General features: G+C 35.1%; 1 protein-coding gene across 8 annotated transcripts in view; it reads left to right on the plus strand.

Annotated features, from left to right (window-relative positions):
• EFR3A (EFR3 homolog A) overlaps positions 1-27,954 on the plus strand; it is a 109,228-nt gene that overhangs the window by 42,054 nt on the left and 39,220 nt on the right. For all 8 annotated transcript variants that reach the window (XR_008626514.2, XR_010113034.1, XM_024929850.5 and 5 more), the window contains exons 4-10: positions 132-282; positions 3,608-3,729; positions 7,505-7,654; positions 9,455-9,592; positions 13,280-13,358; positions 21,980-22,115; positions 24,156-24,323. Coding sequence is in view for 6 of the 8 variants with exons in the window: in XM_024929850.5 (XP_024785618.1) it covers positions 132-282; positions 3,608-3,729; positions 7,505-7,654; positions 9,455-9,592; positions 13,280-13,358; positions 21,980-22,115; positions 24,156-24,323 (944 nt within the window). In the remaining 2 variants the exon portion in view is untranslated. The remainder of the gene's footprint in view (positions 1-131; positions 283-3,607; positions 3,730-7,504; positions 7,655-9,454; positions 9,593-13,279; positions 13,359-21,979; positions 22,116-24,155; positions 24,324-27,954) is intronic.

Raw genomic sequence — 27,954 nt, forward strand, 5'->3', positions numbered from 1 at the left:
AGGAGTTACTAAATTTGCATTTCTTTCGTTGATGTATTTCAATAGACTTATTTCAGTTCTTCCAATGGAAAGCACTTAGGAGAATTAAGAGAGGTAGAAATGCTTTGACATTCTTTTTCTCCTACATGTAGGTATGTTTTGATTGCTATGGAGGCACTGGACCAACTTCTCATGGCTTGCCATTCTCAAAGCATTAAGCCATTTGTAGAAAGCTTTCTTCATATGGTGGCAAAGCTGCTGGAATCGGGGGAACCAAAGCTTCAAGTTCTTGGAACAAATTCTGTGAGTAAAACTATTCTGTTACTAAATATATGCTTAATTAGCATATCTAGAATTAATTACTTCTTAGAATGACTTTACCTGGTAAAAGCAAATTCCCTGAATAGAGCGTTTGAACAGTCAACACAAATTAAGATAATTAGAATACTTTGCCTCTCACTTTTCCTGCTGTTTCTTGTGAAATCTGGTATTAACTAATCGTAATAGAATGTCTGCATGTAAATGAATGCATACTTGTCATTTTTATTGTTTCTTGGTCTTTTATTGCAACACTAACTTTGTGTCCTACATTCCTTTTGAGTTTCATGCCTTTTCATTAATTAAGGTTGTTTCCATTTTTATGGCTAGTATGAATAATGCTGCTATGAAGATTTGTGTACAGGTTTTTGTGTGGATGTATGTTTTTCATTCTCTTGGGTATATACTTAGTAGTGTAATTGCTGAGTCATGTAGTAACTGTGTTTAACTGTTTTCCAAAGTGGTTGCATTATTTTACATTCCCACCACCAACATATGAGTGTTGTTTCTCCACATCCTCATCAGTACTTGTTATTGTCTATCTTTTTTTATTTTAAGCATCCTAGAGCGTCTGAAGTGGTATCTCATTGTGGTTTTGATTTTCATTTCCCTAATGATTAATGGTAAAACTCTGCACGTGCTCGTTGACTATTGGGTATATTTTCTTTGGAGAAATGTCTATTCAAATCCTTTCCCTCCTTTTTTCAATTGTCTTTTTATTGTTGAGTTGTAGAAGTTCTTTATATATTCTTGATAAGAGTACTTTATCAGATATATGATTTGCAGATATCTTCTCCATTTCTATGGTTTTGTCTTTTCACTTTCTTCATGGTATGCTTTGAGTCACTAAAGTTTTGATTTTGATGAAGTCCAGTTCCTTTTTTTTTTTTTCCTTTTGTTGTTGGTGTGTAATGTGTGTTTGGGGGGTGGTGGACGGGTATGCCTTCAGTTTCATATCTAAGAAACTATTGCCTAATCCAACATCAGAACGGTTTACTCCTATAGTTTCTTCTAAGAGTTTTACAGTTTGTTTGTATTTAATAATTCATTTTGAGTTAGCTTTTGTATGTGATGTGAATTCAGCATTCAACTTTATCCACATTTTGCATGTGGATATTTATGCCATTACTATCCGTTGAAAAGGCTATTCTTTCCCTTTGAATGGTCTTGGCAGTCTTTTAAAAATAAATTTACCATAAAAGTTAAGGGTTTGTATGTTTATTCTTTTTTAGACTGCTTCTGAACTATTTCTGCTCACCACATTCATTTTCTTCTATCTTGAACCATTGTCCCTTAAAATAAGTTTGGGGAAAGCATACCTACTTTAAAAAGAAAATAGTGATAATATTTCTTCTCTTGTCTTTAGTTTCATTGTATCACCTTCAGTCTTTCAGTTCCAACTTCTTCTCTGAGAAGCTTTAAGGCATTCAACCTACATGAGTACTGTATGTTTCCATTCAGAGTTTTAATAAAAAAAATCATATATTACCTGCTATTGTTTATGGATAATTATTTTCTGGTATAGGAAGAGGAAGTATACGAGGTGCTGACAGTGTGGATTCCAGAGTCTGACTACCCCAGTTTGAACTACGCCTGTACCGCTTTCTAGCTGTATACCTTGAGCAAGTTATTTATTCTCTCCTTGCCTCGGTTTTTCGTCTGTGAAATGAGGAGAATGAGAATACCAATCTCGCAGGATTGTTTTGTGACATGAGTTGATATATATGATGCTCTTGGAAGAGTGCATGGCACTGTTAGTTATTACTGGTAGTAAGAGCGTTAAATAAACCCTCATTCAAAACTCTTAATATGATTTTTATCACTTACTTCAGCAGGAATATATTGGGTATTTCCAAATGCATTTAGATGATGTGACAAGCTTAGTTTCAGGCAAGGTAGCTACTTAGGCTTCTCCTGTTTTGTTTACATTAGGTGAGGAACGTTTTGGGAAAGTGGCTTACTAGCTAGGGGGAGAATTTTAGTATACATTTCCAGAAATTTCTTTACTTTCACCCAGCAATGCCATTAGATTGTTTTAGTGAGTCATTTGGGCAAAAGACCAAATTCCCCAGTTACCTACCTTAATTTGAGCGAATTTTATTAAATGAAATGCCATGTTATTTTGACCAACATTAATTACCTAGTATTTCCTGGTGGTCTGATTTTCTTAGTGGTGCTGAGTGCCTTATGTTGTCAAACATGACCAGTGCTAATTTAAAATTTATTAATGGTGTTCGTACGGTTTAATTTGTTGACATTTTCCTCTTCATGTTAATGCCAACTCAATATAACAGTAATAGATGCAATGTATTTCGGTTCTCCTTTGTTTCAGAAATTGTGCTAGATACTTTTTATTTTTACCTCTTTTTTATTGTAAAGTATTTCAAATATAGAAAAGTGTGAAGCATAATATAGTATAGCTATATACCTACTGATTCAAGAAAGAAAAATATTAAATAATATCAATAAATGATAATATAATTTTTGTTATAAATAATACATAATGGTAATACATGTTAATACTATGCAACATTGGTTCATGTTCTTTAAAAGAAATAATACAGTGTATGCTAGGTATTTTACATATATTAATTATGTCATGATTCTCAACCCTTCAAGCTTAGAAATATTATTTTCATTTTATAGATGAGGAATTACAGCTAAATAACTTGTCCAAAGACACAGTGAAGTAATGCTGTATATAACAGGAGGATTCAATCTTAGGCCTTTCTTAGTTCGAAGCTTGTGTTCTTTGTACAATGATAAACACACTGTCATTATTATGGATTAAGATTTAGGGAAAGCACAGATTATGTTTTTTTCTTCCTCTTGTTTTCTAAAAGTTTATTATTAAAAAGTTTCTTTTGGGTTGGTGCAATGGTTCATGCCTATAATCTGGGTGCTTTGGGAAGCCAAGGCAGGAGGATCATTTGAGGCCAGGAGTTCAAGAGCAGCCTGGGCAACATAGCAAGACCCCCATTGTTACAAAAATAAAATTAAATCAAAAAATTAGACAGGTTTGGTGGTGCGTGCCTGTAGTCCTGATGCCTTGGGAAGCTGAGGCGGGAGGATCACTTGAGCCTAGGAATTCAAGGCTCAGTGAGCTATGATCACACCACTGCACTGCAGCCTGGGCAACAGAGCAAGACCCTATCTCAAGAAAGAAAGTTTCTTCTGTATTAATGTCGTATTTGATGTTTTGTTTGTTACTTATTTTTATATTGCTTGTTAATATGACAGTGTATGAAATTAAATGTATTTGGTTCACACTTTTGAAGGTGAAGTGTATTATATTATTTGTGTTTTTTAGTTTGTCAAATTTGCAAATATTGAAGAAGACACACCATCCTATCACAGACGTTATGACTTTTTTGTGTCTCGATTCAGTGCCATGTGCCATTCCTGTCATAGTGATCCAGAAATACGAACAGAGTATGTATTATTTTACTTTATGATCTATAGTAAGTAATTTAGAGATTAATATTGTGTTTATATGTTACATAATGATTACCAGAGGAAACAAGAATATGCCTGAAATATGGCTTTCCATTGCTGTTAGAAGCTATAATTGCTGACTGAAGTAGCAAAATGAGAATGGTTTTCCAGCTCACTAAAATGCAGTCTTTACTGTAGCCTACAATGTCTCTTCATGCCCTGCTTACTCTGTCAGATCCTCTATCATTTCTTCCTACCTTCACTCTAATCCTGCCATGTGGATCTCCTTGCCATTTCTTGAATACTTTAGTCACACCTCTCCTCAGGCCCTTTGGACACATTGGTCTTTGTGCACAGAACAATTCCCTGGATGCCCACATGGCTCGTTACCTAACTTTGTTCAGATTTCTGCCCAAATGACAACTTATCACAAGAACCCTCCCCAGCCACCCTTTATTAAATGTCACCCCTCTCGTTCTACCCCTAGTTATCTTTATCTTCTTATCATGTATCTCCTTGTTTCTTGCTCCTCTATGGAATATAAATTCCAGGAGTGTGAGGACTTTGGTTTGAGGACTGCAGTATCGTGAATACTTTGAATAGTGCCTGGTACATAGTAGACTCTCAGTTAGTACTTTTTGAGTGAATAAGTAGATAAATTGAATGAATGTATGTTACTGAATCACTGTCCATCTGAGGTTGTCATGACAACTGTCTTGGACATTTTTAAACATTTCTTCTGGATATATCCTACTAAAAATCTGGAATCAAATATTTTATAAACTCAACTATAGGTTGATAGAATGAGACATACAGAAATGAGAAACTTTAAAGTTAAGAAAGTCAAAATGACTTTAGGAGATATAGAAAGTAACTGGAGCATTACTATCTTACACCTAAAAAACAAGAAATCAACCAGGATTTAGAGTTACTGTGGGCAGTTGATAAGATATAGCATGCTTTATAACTTTTACTTTTATTTTAAGATAATTAAAGGAATGTACAGAAATATAACTAGGTTTTAGTTAAAGTATGCAAGCTACAGTGCTGGTTTACATGAAACAAAAACAGGTATAAATGTTATTTTAACTTGGAGAAAGAAAGCTTAAAGGTGATTAAATAGTTATTTTCAGGTATAAGATTTGTTTTTGTCTGTGATGCTGCTGGTATGATTTTTGCTCAGTAGAGTATAGGCCATTTAGAGTCCTGCTATTATTCCTTTATTATGAAGTGTAAAGCCTTCTCAGAGGTAAAAAATACTATAATTACCTTACAGTTGTTAGTTTTCTATTTGTCTCCATGACCAGGAAAATTCTTTTTTCTCTCTCTAAAGGATATCTTTTAAATGTTTATGAGACTATTCTCTCTCTTCAGAGGCTGATAATAAGTTTTTAATGGGGCAAAAAGATACAAAGATTAGGTAAAGAAAATGGCAATTTTTTCAAGATTTTAACATTTTTGCTTTCTTTCAAAATATAGAAAATATCTGGAATGTAGTACGTTTTTCTAAGTATTTATCATCCTCTAGTGAAATATCTTGTCTTTTGAATATATTTTTACCTGTTCTTCATTACTGCTTCCAAAAAGAAACTTTGACATTTTCTGTAAACCAATGAAAGGACTTATAGTACAATTTGCTAACTCTAGGTCTTTCCAGTATTATATCATATTTGAAGTTCCATAATGCCAGCATTTTATTTGAATTCCTGTAAAACAAATGAGTAAATTAAAATGCTATTTAATATAAAATACTTAGTTTGATTATTTCTGCTTTAACTTAACTAAAAGCCCTTTTGATTTTCTTTAAGTATATTTATATTCTATTTTAAGTTCTAACTTAGAGAAATCATCAGTCCCTTTATTTTTTTACCGAGCTGTTACCAAATAGAACTCCAGGGGACGTGGACAGTAGGAGATGGGGCTGGTAAATGTTAGGATTTTCTTATTTTCCTTGAAGAACTGGCTCCCACTTGTAGAGTCATGCATCACAATCTTTAACTCTAATTTTCTGAAGAAACTTCAGCTGTGGTAGAAATTACCACCACCACCACCACCACCACCACCACCACCATCACCACCACCACCACCACCACCACCACCACCACCACCACCACCATCATTGTCATCATCCTCGTTGTGGTTAGCAACAAACAGGAACAGCTAACACTGAGTGCTTTCTGTGTGCCAGTTATTGTTTAACCACTTTACATGAATTAACTCATTTAAATTGTTCAACATTTCTATGCTGTAGATGTGACGGTTGTTCTATTTTACTGATGGGAAACTGTGGAATTCGTTTTGGGGGGTCATGGCTAGAATGTACTGATTAGTCTAGATGTTAGATCTGCATTGGATGAAGCTGTGTAGCTATAGTAGCTATTGGTAGTTACCACCAACACTGCCCTTTAACCTTGAGCAAGGGCACAGCTATCTGCTGCTGCACCATTTAGGCTACTGTCTCACAAGGCATGATAAAAGTTTCATCTTGTTTGTTAATGTGCTCCATGCCACCTTGTGCTTGGCCTTCTCATCACCCAAGGTGTAGCAGCAGGTATGTAAAGCAGGCACCTTTTGTAGGAATGTTAGGCTTGCCCACTATGATAGCTGCACGAGAATCTCTCAAGACTCTTTATGTTTTAAAAAGCAGCATGTATAGACATGGCTTTGAAATAGGCGAAATTTGCCTTTGTGTCTTCCAATTCATTTTTCTCACCTGTTCAGTATCATATTACTGCCACCTCCCATTGTTTTGTCCATCTGCTACTCCTGAATGCCTGCATTATTTTGCCATGGAGATGTAAAGCAATGTCACCTCCCTCCCCATATCTTCTATTCTTTAAACCTATTTACAGTTTTTAGAAGACAATGCTAGGTAAACTGAATAAACAACTAAGTATTTTAGATAGCAGAAAGAAAGGAAGTAAATAGCCATCATATTTGACCAGAAGGAAAATGTTTTGAGACTCATTGGGCCACCAAGTTAGCTCTGCTTGAGACTTTGTTCTTTTGCGGTTTTTAGAAACTGTTTTCTAGTCACTTTTCTTCTCATTCTTGAACCTATAGATTTTTATTTTCTTTTGCTTTTTTAAAGAAGTGTAAGGAAGAGCTTAAGGAGGTTTGGTGCTCTGATCTGGGATGGGAGGATAAGGCAGCATTCTCTCACTACTATATTGATACATTTTAAGTCACATTATCAGATTATTATATGATAATGTATGTGTTTATAGACATATTTGTATATATATTGCTGAGGTTATCTCTGCTCCATTTCGATAGTTCTTATTTGTAATACCTTTTAAAAGAACCAGCTTAGTCTTCTATCTAGGTAGTCAAAGGGAGTTGAAGGGCTGTTAGGGAGGAACAGTGAGAGAAGTCTGAAGAAGCATGAAGGGTGTTCAGAACAGTGAAATCCTGTTTTCACTCAGCTCTTAAGACTTCTAGGTAAGAAATGGAGTATCATTATCATTTTAAGAAAACCTATGCTGTTGATTTTTTAAAATTGAAAAGTAGATATTTCTGTATTTTATAGTCCTTTTAACGTTTTAAATGCGGATTTTAAGAACATGATATTTGAAGTAAGCCTTTTTGCGGCACATCTCTGTGTCTCTTAAATTTTTGAGATTTACTTTCTTAGACTTGTGTGTTATTTTAAGATATTTTATTGATAAGATAACAGTATTTACTTGATATCCATTCTCTTAGCTAGGCAAACAGACTTGTTTAAATAATTTTTTTTATGGCTGATTTTCTTCCTTTTTTTTTTTTTTAATAGGATACGAATTGCTGGAATTAGAGGTATTCAAGGTGTGGTTCGCAAAACAGTCAACGATGAACTTCGGGCCACCATTTGGGAACCTCAGCATATGGATAAGATTGTTCCATCCCTCCTGTTTAACATGCAAAAGATAGAAGAAGTTGACAGGTATTTAAAAAGATATTAGTGTTGAGACAGTGTTACTTTTATATATATGTATGTGTGTTTGCTAGGATAAGAATGTTTTGTCTTTAGTACTCTGTAAACAGTAGTCTCATAAAGTTAAGTGAGTTTAAAAATATGTACCTTTCTGAAAAAATTTTTAGTCTGTAGTGATCACATTAGGCTTAGCAGACTACAGATTATTATTCATACACTTAAGCCTTTATTTTCTTTTAGAATAAGTTTACAGTTTATTTGCCACCAACTATTGAATATCCAGATTGCTGTTTTAATGGATACTACTTAAAGTTGCAAATGTGAGAAACAGAAATTATAGCTCTACTTTTGTTAATATAAAAGATCCAGCATACTTTTGCACAGGGAGTTAGAACTAACCAAAATAATAATGATAATGATAATAATAGCTACCCACACTGTATTTTATTTTTTCAACAAATGGTTAGATACTGTTCGTATTTGATTTGTCCTAAGATGTTTTGTAACTGAATATTGTTTTAGGATATAGGCTTATTTTTTCTTTTTCCTCTACAACATTCACTTGCAGTTAGAATTCTGTACTTTATTACACTTTTTCAAATACTAGAAGCATGCTTATCCCCCACATTTCTGTTGCCATACACAGAGATAATAAGTTAATAATAAATGAATAGTGAAATATTTATTATAAATAATATTTTAAATATTTAATATAAATAATAAATTAATATTTCAGAAGCAGTATTCTCCAATGGCTTATTATCCTGACTTTCCTGATTCTTGCAGTTTGAAGAGGAAAATTTGAATCAAATTTAAAAGTGATTCAATTCTATAGTTCTAAATTTAAATTTTATTTATGATTTTAGTGATTATATGTGTAATGGCAGCATAAAAGTAGTCTAGAAATGAGATGTAATTGATAACTCTATGGTAACACACGTTCATGTTAATTTACACTAATTACAGAAAGGATTCATGCTTAATTCCTTAGATGTGACTGTCTCCAGCTTTGGGAACCTTTCCTAAAATGTGAAACTTGATATATTTTAGCACTATCTGTATTTTTCCTATTCTTGGCACTGTAGCTGAGGTGAAAGTTTCCTTATCTAAAATATTTACTATTTAAAGGATCACTAGCTAATTGGGAACCCATTTTCCATAATTATGGCTCTTGAGGTCCAGGATTAGCATAAGTAATATACCAGAAACAAAGCTCATTGGTTGTCAGTTCTTAAGAAATTACATTTTTTCATGATATAATCCCTGTGCCACATATACATTTTTAGAATTATTATTCATAAATTCATTAGCCTAAAATAATGTTTCAGGATATGAACAGAATATTGTCTGCTGAAGACAGCTACGTATACAGATACTCTAATTAGCTTTTAAATTTTATTTTTTATTTACAGGCTAGGTCATAGTTTTTCACTTTATTTTTGCCCATTTACAGTTAAATTAAGGATACCTAAAGATGGTCTCTGGGCCCTGTGTTCTTACTAAGATTTTGCTATAAATATAGAAAAGTTGAATGAAAGTGAAAGCAAGCTGCTGAGTATTTTAGTTATACATAAAAGACATTCTGTTAGCTAGAAACAATTTGCACAGCCAAGTTTATTTCTTCAATTTGAAAGAGTGTATGATTCATTTTGGTGGTGTTAAATTCGTGAAATTAGAATTAAGCTATATATTTTCTGGAGTATAAAAAGAAAATGCCATTTTAACATTTCTAAAAAGTAAAGTATATTTTGTTTATTAGAACTAATATTAAAATTGTTGTGTTTTTCTTTATTTCTCATTCTTTTTTAGTCGCATAGGCCCTCCTTCTTCTCCTTCTGCAACTGACAAAGAAGAGAATCCTGCTGTGCTGGCTGAAAACTGTTTCAGAGAACTGCTGGGTCGAGCAACTTTTGGGAATATGAATAATGCTGTTAGACCAGTTTTTGCGTAAGTAGTTGGTGTTTTCCTGGTTATTTGTGATTTTGCTGTATTAATTCTGTGTTAACTTATTTATAGAGGACAACTACCTTTTTACTTGCATGAGTGGGTTATTAATGGAACCAGTGTAACATTGTGAAAGTAGTACAGGACTGAGTCATGCATGATATGTTTGAACAGTGGTTCAATTACTTAATTAGCTTTTTCCCTTTAAGTATGAAGTGTAATAATGTGTTAATATCATGTGCATTAACTTGAATATCTGCTTACAGACCTTGAAATGCATATGTGCAGTGAAATATTTAAACAAACAGTGTCTAAGCGTGATGTATCTTGTTCTACTAACTTTCATGGTCAGTTTTTCCTGGTCCCTGGCTTCTATTTATTGGCTCTCTTTTTGCCATGGCTGGGCTGCCTTAGATCACATTCCCATCTCTGAGTGAATTCATCTTTTACATAGTGATTAATCAGAGCAAGAATATTAAATATCTTGTTGGTACTTTCATGCTCTCCTCCAGGCAAAATATGTTAATGAGCGTTGAGTTTCTCCACATAGATATGGTCTCTCATGCCTTGTCAAGCCTTTGTGTTTCTGACTCAATCACCAGATGATAGATCTACTATATAATATTCTGTGTAATTTCTGGACATTTTTGCTAGTCTTTCTTTTGTTAAAATTCACCTTGTCCTTTTCTCCTTCTGACTGTAATAGTGGCTTTATAGAATATGTACGATATTCTAAATGTAACATCCAGAATTCTTTATTTAGGACAGATGGATGTTCTTAGCCTGGAATTCAAAGTTGAGCCTTAGTTACAAGAATCTATAAATCACAAAATTATATTAAAAATTAGAGAATCATTAGATTTTCAAAGGGATCTGTGTTTCCTCCCACCTCCAAAATATTGAGATCTGTTGTTTAAAGGCTCCGTAAGCTTATGGAAATCCTACTAAAAATTAATCAGAATTACACCAAATATACTAAGGGCAAATTTATTTTTTTAATATCTAGATGTGCTGACTTAACGTCAGAATTCCATTTTTTATCTTAATACTCTTAGAACTAATCTATAAGGCCTTAAAAATCTAGAGAGCTAGCTTGGAAGAAAGAATTTACCAAATAAGTTGTACTTGAGTTGAATAACTTGAACTCAGTTATATTCTTTTCTACATAGAACTTAAAATTTCTGATCATATATTAGTTAATTAATTAAATTAATCTTAAGTAAATATGTGATTACACATTAATCATTTAGTTAATTAAATATTAAATGCCCTCTGCAAGTGAGGTGCCAGATATTTGGGGAATATATGCATGAATAACAAATTTGATGGGTGATTGACATGCATAATATTTATAAAATAATATATGGATTATGAGAAAAGGACAAAAAGTGCTCTAGCAGATCAAAACAAATAATTCATGTCTAATTTGAATATTTAGGGCCAGTGTCTTTTTTTTTTTTTTTTTTTTTTGAGACAGAGTTCGCTGTTGTTGCCCAGGCTGGAGTGCAATGGCATGATCTTGGCTCACCACAACCTCCGCATCCTGGGTTCCAGCGATTCTCCTGCCTCAGCCTCCCGAGTAGCTCAGATTATAGACATGCGCCACCATGCCTGGCCAATTTTGTATTTTTAGTAGAGATGAGATTTCGCCATGTTGTTCAGGCTGGTCTCGAGCTCCCAACCTCAGGTGATATGCCTGCCTTGGCATCCCATAGTGCTGGGATTACAGGCATGAGCCACAGCACCCTGCCAGGGCCAGTATCTTTTAATGTAGATGAAGGTAGTTATCAAAAACTGCTCTGGAAATTGTATTTTATTTGTAAAGAATGCTTTTGTTTGACATTGAAGTAGGTTTTTAATTTCAATTATTATTTGATCGAGTAAAGAAAATAATAGATGATTTAAAAGAAATTTTGAATGTCATATTTTTAATCAACAGTGAGCACAAGACACTGATATTGTTGGCTGGAGTGTTGGATATAGTTTAGGGGTTACGGTGAGATAAGAGGGAACACGTTTAGGCTGTACTGTAGAGATCTTAAAATTTTATATTTAAGTTTATAGATAATTAGTGGAGACCTTAGCTCAAAAGTATAAAGTGGCTATAATTTCCCTTTGAGAAAGTTAATCAGATAGGGCTATATAGGACACATTTGAGCCAGGGCCAGTATGTTAGCAGGTTACTGTAATAAAATTCTTGACAAGTGCATATGCGAACTATAAGTAATTGGTAGCATGCTTGAATCGGTAAATAAAGTTTATTTTTCTGCCTCTTAGGAGATAAATATTGTATTGGATGATATTTAACTTGACTGTTGGGTAAGAATCCATAAGATCATGATAATACAGGTCATATTAGCATTAAAGATTGATTTTATATCTTCTGAGAGTGAAGATGGAAGAATTTGCCTCAATTATAACACAAACTACCCAATTTATCAGATTCAGGTTAACTGTGCATTTGTTTTCTGCATTTTGTTCTGTAAATTCTCTGAATGTGTTTCTATCACTGCTTCTGTCCACTTTATTTTAATTAGTGGGTTTCATTTCTGCCTTCTACTCTTCATTCAGGCTTCTTTAGAACAGGTAGCCATGTTCAAATTCTTCTTCGAATGTATAGAGCCTAGAGCATAGTATGTAACACGTAGTAGACCTTAATAACTACGATGATTCAAGAGGGATTTCAGGTCTTTTTTTTTGGTACCATTTCCATTTTTAATGACCCAAAAAGTAATTATTACTTTCAAGGAAATGAAAGTTATAAGAAGCAGCACAGATGTTAATATAGGTCATATCAGGATGTGCTGTTTATTAGTTGTATGAACTTGAAAACCTCATTCAACCTCTCTGAGCTCCAATTTTTTCACCTTTGAAGAGTTTTGAATGCATGCATTAAATGGTTTATTTATATGTTAAAATAGAAGCTACCACTTATCAAGTGCTGGCCGCGCCCTGTGACTATGCTAATAACCTTATATACTTTATCTTACTTAATCCTTTTACCCTATGAAATGGATGTTGTTATTATCCCCATTTTCCAGGTCAGAGAACTGACCCTTAGAGAAGTCAAGTAACTCACTCATGGACAAGGACATATAGGTAGAAAATGAAGTCAGAATTCAAATTCTGATCATTTTATTCCTGAACCCATGGTCTAGATTAACCATTAAGGTTGATAATATATGCCTAGCATAAAGTATATTTTCAACAAATGATAGTTTACAATAAAGCTGGTTTCGATATGGAAGGACAATTTTTAAAATTTAATTTTGATACAGTAGGTGAGAAGTAGATCTGGCAATCTGTGAATATAATCTAAGGCTGTTCCCCTGTTGTTTTCCAGCCTTGTATTTGTCCTTCATTCACCCTCTTTCATTCAGATTTACTTGTTAGTTAAAATTACCCTTTGAGAGAAGTAAATTAATAAATCACAACATTAAAAAAACAGGGAATCAATAAATATTTGTTGATTAAATGTTCACGAAACTACTTCTGGTCCACAGCATTGCTTTAGAAGTAGCTTTAATTGCAACATATACTTCACGAAGTTCATTAATTAAGAATTAAATTGAAATCTTGCTTTTCTTTTAGGTAATATTCTCACTATTAAGCTTTTCCTGTTGTTGAGGTTTCTAGAGGAAGAAAGTATAGTAAAATAGAGAATTTTAAAGTAATTTTTGTTATTTGCAGGCATTTAGATCATCACAAACTGTGGGATCCCAATGAATTTGCAGTTCACTGCTTTAAAATTATAATGTATTCCATTCAGGTAAGGTTTGATTAACTATTTACTGTATTTATATAAGTAATTTTGGTTCTCTATGGATAAGCACATTATCAAACAGATGTGGGAAGCTGTAGGATATAAATCATTGCTCTTAATTTAGCTCTTTTGTCTCATTCATTTTCATTTGCTACTTATTTTCTTATTTGCCAAGATAAAAAGATAGATCTAATAAAAATAACTAAATCATTCTATCATGGTTCCCCTCAGAGCCAAGGCCAACACAGACAAGCTTCTTGACAGTCTCCTGCTATCCCCTGATTCATTGAGGGTGTTGTCTTTTAGGGGTTCCAAATTGTCACAGGGATTTCTAATCTCATAGCCTTCATTTCCTGGATGGGCCCTAAGCTTTGTATCTAGTCTCCTATGTATACAACCATTTAAATGAGTAGCTTTGGGCACTGGAAAGCTGAAGATTTGCCTGGGACTGCTGCTGGCCTCAATGTGCACTCGCCTTTCCAGATGCTTACCTTCTTGTGGAGTTTAGACTAAGGGACTTTCCTTTCTTGTCACTTTATGTGGATATCAGAAAGTCTTATATATAGCTGATCCTTGAATAACATGAGTTTCAACTGTGCAGGTCCACTTATAGTATAGATTTTTTTTTTCCAACAAAATGCAGATTGAAAATCTATTATTTGTCGGATTCAAAACCCCACGTATATGGGGGCTGATTTTTTTCCTCGCAGGGCCAACTGCAGGACTTGAGTATGTGCAGATTTTGGTATGGGGTGGGGCTGGAACCTATCCCCAAGTATATCAAGGCATAGCTATAGTCTAGTATTTTACTATTGTTTTATGACAGGGTTTGGCAATTTGGGAAAACATGTATAATATTTCTGGAAATTGTAGTATATACTAGAATAGGAATTTCTGTTTATTATCATTGTACAATTAAAACTTTGGATAGCTTTGAGTGTTTTAGTTACCATTTACCATAAAATTGGTGCAGGTATCATTCTTAGGTAATATTTCACCCTCTCTCCATAAAACAAACTAGCTGGTCTTGACCAGGATTTATATCCTTAAGGGTTTACATAGTTTCAAATATAGTAAGGCATTTCTGGTAAAGGGAAAGTATTTTACTTAAAGCCTATATTTGTGCTAAATTTATTTCTTGAGGGTAATAAGATGTGATTAAGAGTTGTACTCTGGGATCAGACAGAGTTCACTATTAGGCTCTTCCTTAAGAGTTTCTGCAGGCAGCAACATTTGCTGTTCACCAGTATTCACTGTTCTGCAGCCTCCGCTGCTGATACCCAGGCAAACAGGGTCTGGAGTGGACCTCTGGCGAACTCCCAACAGACCTGCAGCTGAGGGTCCTGACTGTTAGAAGGAAAGCTAACAAACAGAAAGGACATCCACACCAAAACCCCATCTTTACGTCACCATCATAAAAGACCAAAGGTAGATAAAACCACAAAGATGGGGAAAAACAGAGCAGAAACACTGAAAATTCTAAAAATCAGAGCGCCTCTCCTCCTCCAAAGGAATGCAGCTCCTCACCAGCAATGGAACAAAGCCGGATGGAGAATGACTTTGACGAGTTGAGAGAAGAAGGCTTCAGACGATCAAACTTCTCCGAGCTAAAGGGGGAAGTTCGAACCCGTGGCAAAGAAGTTAAAAACCTTGAAAAAAGATTAGACAAATGGCTAACTAGAATAACCAATGCAGAGAAGTCCTTAAAGGACCTGATGGAGCTGAAAACCATGGCACGAGAACTACTTGACGAATGCACAAGCTTCAGTAGCCGATTCGAGCAACTGGAAGAAAGGTTATCAGTGATGGAAGATCAAATGAATGAAATGAAGCGAGAAGAGAACTTTAGAGAAAAAAGAATAAAAAGAAACAAACAAAGCCTCCAAGAAATATGGGACTACGTGAAAAGACCAAATCTACGTCGATTGGTGTACCTGAAAGTGATGGGGAGAATGGAACCAAGTTGGAAAACACTGCAGGATATCATCCAGGAGAACTTCCCCAATCTACCAAGGCAGGCCAGCATTCAGATTCAGGAAATACAGAGAATGCCACAAAGATACTCGTCGAGAAGAGCAACTCCAAGACACATAATTGTCAGATTCACCAAAGTTGAAATGAAGGAAAAAATATTAAGGGCAGCCAGAGAGAAAGGTCGGGTTACCCACAAAGGGAAGCCCATCAGACTAACAGCGGATCTCTTGGCAGAAACTCTACAAGCCAGAAGAGAGTGGGGGCCAATATTCAACATTCTTAAAGAAAAGAATTTTCAACCCAAAATTTCATATCCAGCCAAACTAAGCTTCGTAAGTGAAGGAGAAATAAAATACTCTACAGACAAGCAAATGCTGAGAGATTGTGTCACCACCAGGCCTGCCTTACAAGACTCCTGAAGGAAGCACTAAACATGGAAAGGAACAACCGGTACCAGCCACTGCAAAAACATGCCAAATTGTAAAGACCATCAATGCTAGGAAGAAACTGCATCAACTAACGAGCAAAATAACCAGCTAACATCATGATAGGATCAAATGCACACATAACAATATTAACCTTAAATGTAAATGGGCTAAATGCTGCAATTAAAAGTCACAGACTGGCAAATTGGATAAAGAGTCAAGACCCATCAGTGTGCTGTATTCAGGAAACCCATCTCACGTGCAGAGACACACATAGGCTCAAAATAAAGGGATGGAGGAAGATCTACCAAGCAAATGGAAAACAAAAAACGGCAGGTGTTGCAATCCTAGTCTCTGATAAAACAGACTTTAAACCAACAAAGATCAAAAGAGACAAAGAAGGCCATTACATAATGGTAAAGGGATCAATTCAACAAGAAGAGCTAACTATCCTGAATATATATGCACCCAATACAGGAGCACCCAGATTCATAAAGCAAGTCCTTAGAGACTAGAAAGAGATGTAGACTCCCACACAATAATAGTGGGAGACTTTAACACCCCACTGTCAACATTAGACAGATCAATGAGACAGAAAGTTAACAAGGATATCCAGGAATTGAACTCAGCTCTGCACCAAGTGGACCTAATAGACATCTACAAAACTCTCCACCCCAAATCAACAGAATATACATTCTTCTCAGCACCACACCACACTTATTCCAAAATTGACCACATAGTTGGAAGTAAAGCACTCCTCAGCAAATGTAAAAGAACAGAAATTATAACAAACTGTCCCTCAGACCACAATGCAATCAAAGTAGAACTCAGGATTAAGAAACTCACTCAAAACCACTCAACTACATGGAAACTGAGCAACCTGCTCCTGAATGACTACTGGGTATATAACAAAATGAAGGCAGAAATAAAGATGTTCTTTGAAACCAATGAGAACAAAGACACAACATACCAGAATCTCTGGGACACATTTAAAGCAGTGTGTAGAGGGAAATTTATAGCACTAAATGCCCACAAGAGAAAGCAGGAAAGATCTAAAAATTGACACCCTAACATCAATTGAAAGAACTAGAGAAGCAAGAGCAAACACATTGAAAAGCTAGCAGAAGGCAAGAAATAACTAAGATCAGAGCAGAACTGAAGGAGATAGAGACACAAAAAACCCTTCAAAAAATCAGCGAATCCAGGAGCTGGTTTTTTGAAAAGATCAACAAAATTGATAGACTGCTAGGAAGACTAATACAGAAGAAAAGAGAGAAGAATCAAATAGATGCAATAAAAAATGATAAAGGGGATATCACCACCGATCCCACAGAAATACAAACTACCATCAGAGAATACTATAAACACCTCTACACAAATAAACTAGAAAATCTAGAAGAAATAGTTAAATTCCTGGACACACACACCCTCCCAAGACTAAACCAGGAATAAATTGAATCTCTGAATAGACCAATAACAGGCTCTGAAATCGAGGCAATAATTAATAGCTTACCAACCAAAAAAAGTCCAGGACCAGATGGATTCACAGCCGATTTCTACCAGAGGTACAAGGAGGAGCTGGTACCATTCCTTTTGAAACTATTCCAATCAATAGAAAAAGAGGGAATCCTCCCTAACTCATTTTATGAGGCCAGCAGCATCCTGATACGAAAGCCTGGCAGAGACACAACAAAAAAAGAGAATTTTAGACCAATATCCCTGATGAACATCGATGCAAAAATCCTCAATAAAATACTGGCAAACCAAATCCAGCAGCACATCAAAAAGCTTATCGACCGTGATCAAGGGGGCTTCATCCCTGGGATGCAAGGCTGGTTCAACATACACAAATCAATAAATGTAATCCAGCATATAAACAGAACCAAAGACAAAAACCACATGATTATCTCAATAGATGCAGAAAAGGCGTTTGACAAAATTCAACAACCCTTCGTGCTAAAAACTCTCAATAAATTAGGTATTGATGGGACGTATCTCAAAATAATAAGAGCTGTCTATGACAAACCCACAGCCAATATCATACTGAATGGGGAAAAACTGGAAGCATTCCCTTTGAAAACTGGCACAAGACAGGGATGCCCTCTCTCACCACTCCTATTCAACATAGTGTTGGAAGTTCTGGCCAGGGCAATCAGGCAGGAGAAGGAAATAAAGGGTATTCAATTAGGAAAAGAGGAAGTCAAATTGTCCCTGTTTGCAGATGACATGATTGTATATCTAGAAAACCCCATCGTCTCAGCCCAAAATCTCCTTAAGCTGATAAGCAACTTCAGCAAAGTCTCAGGATACGAAATCAATGTGCAAAAATCACAAGCATTCTTATACACCAATAACAGACAAACAGAGAGCCAAATCATGAGTGAACTCCCATTCACAATTGCTTCAAAGAGAATAAAATACCTAGGAATCCAACTTACAAGGGATGTGAAGGACCTCTTCAAGGAGAACTACAAACCACTGCTCAAGGAAATAAAAGACGATATAAACAAATGGAAGAACATTCCATGCTCATGGTAGGAAGAATCAATATCATGAAAATGTCCATACTGCCCAAGGTAATTTATAGATTCAATGCCATCTCCATCAAGCTACCAATGACTTTCTTCATAGAATTGGAAAAAACTAAAGTTCATATGGAACCAAAAAAAAGAACCCGCATTGCCAAGTCAATCCTAAGCCAAAAGAACAAAGCTGGAGTCATCACGCTACCTGACTTCAAACTGTACTACAAGACTACAGTAACCAAAACAGCATGGTACTGGTACCAAAACAGAGATATAGACCAATGGAACAGAACAGAGCCCTCAGAAATAATGCCACATATCTACAACTATCTGATCTTTGACAAACCTGACAAAAACAAGAAATGGGGAAAGGATTCCCTATTTAATAAATGGTGCTGGGAAAACTGGCTAGCCATATGTAGAAAGCTGAAACTGGATCCCTTCCTTACACCTTATACAAAAATTAATTCAAGATGGATTAAAGACTTAAATGTTAGACTTAAAACCATAAAAACCCTAGAAGAAAACCTAGGCAATACCATTCAGGACATAGGCATGGGCAAGGACTTCATGTCTAAAACACCAAAAGCAATGGCAACAAAAGCCACAATTGGCAAATGGGATCTAATTAAACTAAAGAGCTTCTGCACAGCAAAAGAAACTACCATCAGAGTCAACAGGCAACCTACAGAATGGGAGAAAATTTTTGCAATCTACTCATCTGATGAAGGGCTAATATGCAGACTCCGCAAAGAACTCAAAACAAGTTTGCAAGAAAAAAACAACATCAACAAGTGGGTGAAGGATATGAACAGACACTTCTCAAAAGAAGACATTTATGCAGCCAAAAGACACATGAAATAATGCTCATCATCACTGGCCATCAGAGAAATGCAAATCAAAACCACAATGAGATACCATCTCACGCCAATTAGAATGGCGATCATTAAAAAGTCAGGAAACAACAGGTGCTGGAGAGGATGTAGAGAAATAGGAACGAACACTTTGACACTGTTGGTGGGACTGTAAACTAGTTCAACCATTGTGGAAGACAGTGTGGCGATTCCTCAGGGATCTAGAACTAGAAATACCATTTGACCCAGCCATCCCATTACCGGGTATATACCCAAAGGATTATAAATCATGCTGCTATAAAGACACATGCACACGTATGTTTATTGTGGCACTATTCACAGTAGCAAAGACTTGGAACCAACCCAAATGTCCAACAATGATAGACTGGATTAAGAAAATGTGGCACATATACACCATGGAATACTATGCAGCCATAAAAAATGATGAGTTCATGTCCTTTGTAGGGACATGGATGAAGCTGGAAACCATCATTCTCAGCAAACTATGGCAAGGACAAAAAACCAAACACCGCATGTTCTCACTCATAGGTGGGAATTGAACAGTGAGAACACATGGACACAGGAAGGGGAACATCACACACCAGGGCCTGTTGTGGGGTGGGGTGAGAGGGGAGGGATAGCATTAGGAGATATACCTAACGTAAATGAGGAGTTAATGGGTGCAGCACACCAACATGGCACATGTATACATATGTAACAAACCTGCACATTGTGCACATGTACCCTAAAACTTAAAGTTTAATAAAAAATAAATAAATAAAAAACAACAAAAAAAAGAGTTTCTGCATGACCTTAGACAAGTTACTAAAACTTGCCTTATTTATACCGTGAAGAGCATGGAGTAATTATGGTGAACCTACCTCCTAGAACTGTTTGTGTAAATAATAACATATATAGTACTTAGAAGAGTGCCAGTGCTTCTGGTCACTTCCGAATAAAATGCTCTTTTGTTGTCATTATTGTTATGTTCAATGTTGATAGTCATATATTAGCTCACAAGTCACAAATTGAAAAGTAGTAATAATAACTAATACATATTAAGCATTTTTCATACAATAGACACAATTTGGGTGCTTTATACAAATTAACTCATTTAATTGCCCCAAGAATCCTATGAATAATTGTTATTGTTTAAATATTGTAGATGAGAGAAACTGAGTTACAGGGAGATTAAATAATGCTCTCTGAATCTGAGAGCTATTTAGCTATTAAATGATAGTCAGAATTCGATCTTGGGCGAGTTTGGCTCCAGGGCTTATGTACTTCACCACCACTGTATTATGTTGTGTCTTAAAGCGATTCATCTGTTAACATTGCCTTAAACTTCAGTGTAAGGGCAAATTTTACCATAGGTAAATGAAACCTCAGTACACGTGACTTCAACATACTGTATTACATCTTCTCACTTTCCTTCCTTTCACTCCATATTCTTTTGTTTAATACATGATATCATTCTTGAGTTGTTCTTTATAAGTAGAAAGAACACCTGCTCTGGTTTGCTTAGTATAGTCATACTTTATAATTATTGATAATACCTCCTTCACTCTCTGCAGTGTCCTCATTTGGACAATAAATCAAATGGCTACCTTACCTATAAAGGCAGACTAATAATTGCACAAGGTTCACACATCAGAAGCATGCAGCTTCCTGGACAAGAAGTTCAGTTTCAGGTTTTGTGTGTGTCTTCCTGCCTAACATTCATCTATTTTAACATAACTTTAAATGAAACAAAGTAAAGATGAAAACACAAACTTAGTTTTTACCTTGGGTGATTTTAAAAGTAGATGTGTATTATGACAAAAATTTGAGAAATACCTAGAGATGAAATCTGTTACTTGATAGAGGAGGGGAACTTTTTGCTTTTGAGCAGAGTAACCATTATGCATAGGGCACTCCTGCTTCTTATCAAACCACACATTCCAAAGAAAAGAAAGGTAACCAGCCTGAAAACAGGGCAGAGGGGACCTGTCTGAAGACAAATACAGACAGGGAGATTGAGAGCCACAGGTGCTTTTTACAGCTTGGTGCATGATAGTAGACTGATCGTGACTCATGGGTGTAAGTGTAGGTTTTAAAAAAACAAAACTTTACTGTTCTTCAAAAAAAAAAAAAAACCTATTCACTGGAGTTAAGAATAAACATTTTTTTGGCTATCCTTTTTTTGATTTAGGCCCCAATATCATTCACTATGGTTGAACAAATTTATTTATATGTGATAAAATTGCCTTTGTTAATTGCACATCTTTTGATATCTCCTTGATTTAAATTTTGTCAGGTACACATGGATAATATTTTCATTTTGACACTAGCTCTTGATTAGATGAGTGTTTTGACTCCTTAGCATTGTTAGGTGTCCATGTTAAATAGTATTTATCTAGTTTGGGTATGGGAAAATACTGTGAATGTCATAATTTATGTTTTTTACAAAATTTCGTCCTATTAAATTATAAAAGTGTATAAATGCACTTTGTGAAATTACAGAGAAATATAAAGATAATAAAGTTTTCTCATAAATCCCTTTCTCAGAGGTGGCCAGTGTTAATCTTTTTATATATAATTTTAATTTACTTTTTAAAAACTAGATTGAGTTTTATTAAACATAGAATTGTGCAGTATGCTTTTTTTCACTCAGAGTGTCATAAATATTTTCCAGCATCTCTGTTTATTCTTTAAAAGAATGGCTTTGTATTGTGGCTATTTATTGTCTCATAACATGACCACCAGTCACTAATTAGTCATTTACGTGTCAGGTGGTTTTTTTATTCTTAGGAATTCTGCCAAGGTACATGTACTTTTTATACATCTTTGTACTGTTTTGTCTCCTTCAGGCTCAGTATTCTCACCATGTGATCCAGGAGATTCTAGGACACCTTGATGCTCGTAAAAAAGATGCTCCCCGGGTTCGAGCAGGTATTATTCAGGTTCTGTTAGAGGCTGTCGCCATTGCTGCTAAAGGTTCCATAGGTGAGTGCCAATAAATAAAATAAAATAGTGCATTAATCTGGTTCAAAGTGTCCTTTCAGTAGGCGTAGCAGTGTATGAAGAACTCTTTAAGAATATTTCTACACATTTTTAGGTGTACAATAATTTTTTTTTGAAATTTGGATTCATGCAATTATTTTCAGGCTTCTTTAGCACACAGTTAAGTATTTTCCTTCACATCAATTCCTCCTCCCTTTCCTTCTTCTAATAAAGGTTTTTGAGTATTGATTATATACTGAACATTGAGAGAATGCAGATACAAGAAACTGATGGTGTACTTGTGATTAGACAGCTCCACCTAATACTGTGATATGTGGCAAGCTTTGATCACATATCATTTAAAAAGCCAGGGTTTACAGAAGGGAGGGAAAATGGATTAGCACGAGCAAAATTTTATGTGGCCCATTTTGGGTAGAATGTATGGTGTTAGTTTAGAAGTCAGAGAAGTGGCTTTAAAATTAAGTTGTAGCCAAATTGTGGACATAGTTCTTCAGCTGATTAATAGTCCTTAAAGATTTACTGTAATCTTCATGAGAAATGTGCTATAGGATAATTTTTCTGGCAGCAAAATGTAGGGCACATTAGAAACAACAAGTCAGTGTCATTGTTATATCCATGAGGAAAAGAACTTGCCCTTGCATGGAAGCAGTAGGAATGACAATGTCAAGTTGATAGGATTTGATAATGGGTTAATGAGAAGAAGGGATAGTTCAAAAATTATGATATTTTACTTACATGTAACTACAAAAATGAAATAGTACATATTAGAAATACAGAAGTTGGAAGGAGAATCTGGTTATGGTTTCTTTGCTTGAAATTCAAAGTGGAAATATATTATCTAATGATATAGTCATCCCTCAGTATCTGCAGGGGATTGGTTCGAGGACCCCTGAGAATACCTAACTCTGCAGGTACTCAAATTCTGTATATAAAATGGCGTAGTTTTTGCATATAATCTGTGCACACCCTCCCATATACTTCACATCATCTTTAGATTACTTATAATACCTAATGCAGTGTAAATGCTATGTGATTAGTTGTTACACTGTATTGCTTTTTTATTTGTGTTTTTTTTTTTTTATCGTGGGGTTTTTTTTTCCCCCGAATATTTTCAACCCATAGTTGGTTGAATCTGTGAATCCAGAACTGCAGATGTGGAGGACCAACTGTATTCTTTTGTTCTTTTATTGTCAGATAAAGGTGGGCATCTTGGATGTGAATTTTCTGTTTTATCTTGTAACTTGAAGAGATAAAACTGGTTATTTAATTGGAAAGTTATTTAATTGCAAATAATGAAATAAAACATAGATGATACATTGAATCATCACATCGATTAATGTCTACTGTGTGTGTTAGGTACTCTGTGCTAGGCTCTATACGTTTGAAGAGGCATTTAAACACGGCTGCCTTTCCTGAAGAAGCTTAAATTAAGAGTAAAAGGCAGAAATGAAACCCACTAATTAAAATAAAGTGGACAGAAGCAGTGATAGAAACACATGCAGAGGATTTATACAAAAAGCGAGAACAAATGCAGTTAACCTGAATCTAATAAATTTGGTAGTTTCTGTCTCATAATTGAGGCATATTCTCCCTTCAGTCTCAAAAAATACAAAATAAATATTTGATGCTTCTGTGAGCTATATTATATAATTTTGTGGATTCTTACCCAGCAGTTAAGTTAAATATTGTCCTAGTACACATTATTGTGAACAGATAAGATTAAATAGGTAGAAAGTTTTTTGGTAATTCTTATATGCCTATACACATTTTTTAAGGGTGGAACCAGAGATTCAAACGGTGAGTTGCTCATAAATGCCCAGTAAATGTTTGTTGTTATAATGAGGGTCTTTCTTAATTATTTCTCATTTACTCTTTTTAAAAAAAATGAAATAGTTTATAAATTACTATGGATTTCTGACTATTTAGAAAATTACAAAAACAATCTGTGGAGAAATAAGGTAATTGACTTCAAATATGCAATACTAGAAACATGTATCTTCTCACATAAGTGATCCTTTATAGGTCCGACAGTGCTGGAAGTCTTCAATACCCTTTTGAAACATCTGCGTCTCAGCGTTGAATTCGAAGCAAATGATTTACAGGGGGGATCTGTAGGCAGTGTCAACTTAAATACAAGTTCCAAAGACAATGATGAGAAGATTGTGCAGAATGCTATCATCCAAACAATAGGTCAGTACATTTCACTTTTCAAAACTATCATGTAAAACAGTGATTTACAAAGCTCTCACATAAGGTCCTGGACTATTATAGTACCTTTGTCAAAGGTGAATGATAGCTTAAATTTCTGAAAACTTAATTTTCGAAAACAAGCAAGCATGAGAATGGAAGAAAGAACACTATGTTGTTCCATTAAATCTGCAGGACACAAATTCATCTATTGTTGACATTTTATGGCATTTACTTCTTCATTTGCTTTTACTCTCTCTTTCCTGCATCTCTTCCTCCCTTCTCTCTCTCCCTGTTTCTTTCTCTCCCTATGTGTGTCTCTTTGTGTGTGTATGTATATGTGGGAATACACACATACACATGCATATATTTTTCTAAACCACGAGATACAGGAAGTTGCATACATCATGGTCTGTTACCACTAAATACTTCGATGTATTTTTCCAAAAAATAAATGTATTTTTTAATATAACCAGAGTAAAATTGTCAACATCACTAAATTTAGGATTGATCCAGTACTTGAATCAACCTTTCATATTTCAGTTTTATCAGTTGACCCAATAATGTACTATATTGACTTTTTTCCTTGAATCCAAGATTCAGTCTAGGATCATATATTGCATTTAGTTGTAATATTTCTTTAGGTCCATTAGTCAGGAACATTTCCATTATGACATGGACATTTCTTATGAGTAAAGTCCCCCTCCCACTTTTTTAAAAATAGAAAGTTCTTCATTTGGTTTTGTATGGTGTTTCCTTGTGATTAGGCCGTGCGCGGTGGCTCACGCCTGTAATCCCAGCCCTTTGGGAGGCTGAGGCGGGCGGATCACGAGGTCAGGAGATCGAGACCATCCTAGCTAACACGGTGAAACCCCGTCTCTACTAAGAATACAAAAAATTAGCCGGGCGAGGTGGCGTGTGCCTGTAGTCCCAGCTACGCAGGAGGCTGAGGCAGGAGCATGGCGTGAACCCGGGAGGCGGAGCTTGCAGTGAGCTGAGATGGCACCACTGCACTCCAGTCTGGGAGACAGCAAGACTCCGTCTCAAAAAAAAAAAAAAAAATTCAAGTTAGTTATTCCTGGCTGGAATACTACATACGTGATATGTTCTTCTCAGATTAGCACATCCAGAGGTGCACACTGTAACTTGCTCCTTTTTCATTATATTAATTTTGATCACTTAAGGCATTATTATATTCCTCCACTGTATAGTTTTAGTTTTTTCCATTGCAAATAATAAGCAACCTCTGAGAAGACACTTTCAGATCATGCGGATATTCTGCTTTTCATCCAGACTTAAGGTTAGATCTAGCATTCATTTATAATTCTTGTCTGAATTAGTCTTTACCATAATGGCTGCAAAATGATGGTTTTTAAACTCTAGCACTCCTTCCAAACCTATCAGTTGCCTCTCAATGTTCTATTGTAAGCAGGAGCCCCCTTTTCTACCTTTCTATGTATGTAGGAATGCATGTATTTGTTTATTGGTATGAACTCAATGGATTTATATTTTAATGGTTTATAATTCATTACTGTAGTTAATCATTTTAGTGCTCAGATTGTCCCTGATTTGGCTCATGGGAGCTCCTTCAAGATATCCCCCCACCTCCCTGAACCTTTTTTTTTTTTTTTTTTAAAGCACTGCCTTACTTGAGTAAGCGGTTCCAGACAAATTCTGTACTTTCTGCCCCAGCCCTGGAATCAGTCATTTCTCCAAAGGAGCTGCGGTTGTTTTTAGTGGGTAGTGGTATTAGAGACTAAGATCTGGATGCTAATATCTTGGACTTTAATATCATATGCTTTTCTTTCTTTTTTAAATTTTCTTTTCTTTTTTTCCTGTCGGTAGTCAAAGTACAAACAGTGAAGAGCTTCCTTAAGAAAACAGCCATGAGAATTTACAATTTTGGAAATGAAATAATCTGACTGTATAAATACAGATTCAAGCAAGCAAGCTATTTTTCTCATTTAACTTTTTTCTTTCAATATTTTCTTTAGGATAGCCAGATCATATTTTAATATAACTACCTGGTTGCTATGATAATTTCACAATTGGATTGTATTCCTGGGGTTTAGTACCTAATTTCTAACCTAATAATAATTTCAATTAATAGTAGAGTCATATATAAATTTCTTCTGAAACTGGGCTTATGCCTATTATCTGGGTAATTTTTTCACTTATGGGCTACTTATTTATAATAATCCTTTGGGATACTTAATACAGAGTTTCTCTTGGTCATCTTGTTTTTGAAGTTTATGGATATGCATACATGCATTTTGCATCTCCATTGACACCAACTATTTATTTATTGGACATATGCGTACACCAGTTCTTGTACTAGGGCCTCATGATACATGGGGCTCTCACCTTGTAGAGGCATTTGTTGATCTGCTTGGAGTGGTACCTCTGTTTCATCTAGTTGCAGTCTCATCACATGTCTAGAAATTGTCCTCATTAAGGGAAATACCCAGGAGTGTCTCATTCAACACACTAACACAAAGTAGGCACTTAAGATTTTGAGATTGACTGAAAAGACAAAATATCATGAACTCCAACATTACCATGGAGTCATAATAAAGCATAGACATTCTAGTTACTGCTTAAAACAATTAGTATTAATATATAGTGAACCTCGCTTCTGTGGTGACTTTCACATTTATTTCGGTTATTTATAGATTTTTTGCGATATTCGAGGATGTTAAATCAGCTAATCTTGTTTTCACAGAATGGATTTACATTGCTTTAATGACTTCTAATTAATTCAGTGTTACTCTTTCACTCTAGAATATTTAATGTATTGTTTCTTAAGTATTATAAAATGTATATATAGCAGACTCAAGCCATATTTCTGTGATACAACACATTCAGAATAACATGTAAGAATTTAAAAATGAGAGGAAAGAAATGCAGTGTGGCACAGTAAGATTTCTCTTTTAAAATCAAACTTTAAAAAAAAATCTGGTTTCCTTAATAGTTTCCTTTTTAATTTCTCAGTATTCTGGCAGTTGTCAGATCATGGCGTTATTCCTGTCGGTGGGCCATGGAACAGGGCTGCTATAGCTTTTGCACTTTAAGTTATCAGGCTGTTGGCCAACTTCTCTTTCTTTTAAAATAGTGAAGAACATAGCTACCTGCTGTGTTCTTTTCTTCTGGGCTCATTTCTGTTCACTAGTTCAAATACAAACAGTAGGTATAGTGAATGAGATGCTTTTGGTGACTTTATCCTTAGAGTTAATCATGTTGAAGACTCCTACCCAATTTTAAGTTAAAAAAAATCAAAGCAATTCTAAAGCATATATTAGTTGCATTTCTTTCCTACTATTATTATTTTTACATCTTTAATAGTCGTTTGTCTAATTAACATCATATATAGTGGACTCAGTTGACCATATACTTGGGAGACAAAAATAAGAGTTTTTCCTTAGGACAGTGGTTCTTAACTTTGTTGCACGTTGAAATTACCTCAGGATCTTAGAAAAGTACTGATGCTTGGACTTCCACCCCCAGATATTCTGACTTAATTACTTTGGTATGTAACCTATGCATCAGCATGTTAAAAGCTCCCCTAGGTAATTCTAATATGCAGCAAAGCTTGGGAACCACTGGATTAGAGGAAACTATTCCACGCATTTGAAAA

Source organism: Pan paniscus, chromosome 7 (assembly GCF_029289425.2).
Source record: "Pan paniscus chromosome 7, NHGRI_mPanPan1-v2.0_pri, whole genome shotgun sequence".
NCBI classification, from domain to species: Eukaryota; Metazoa; Chordata; class Mammalia; order Primates; family Hominidae; genus Pan; species Pan paniscus.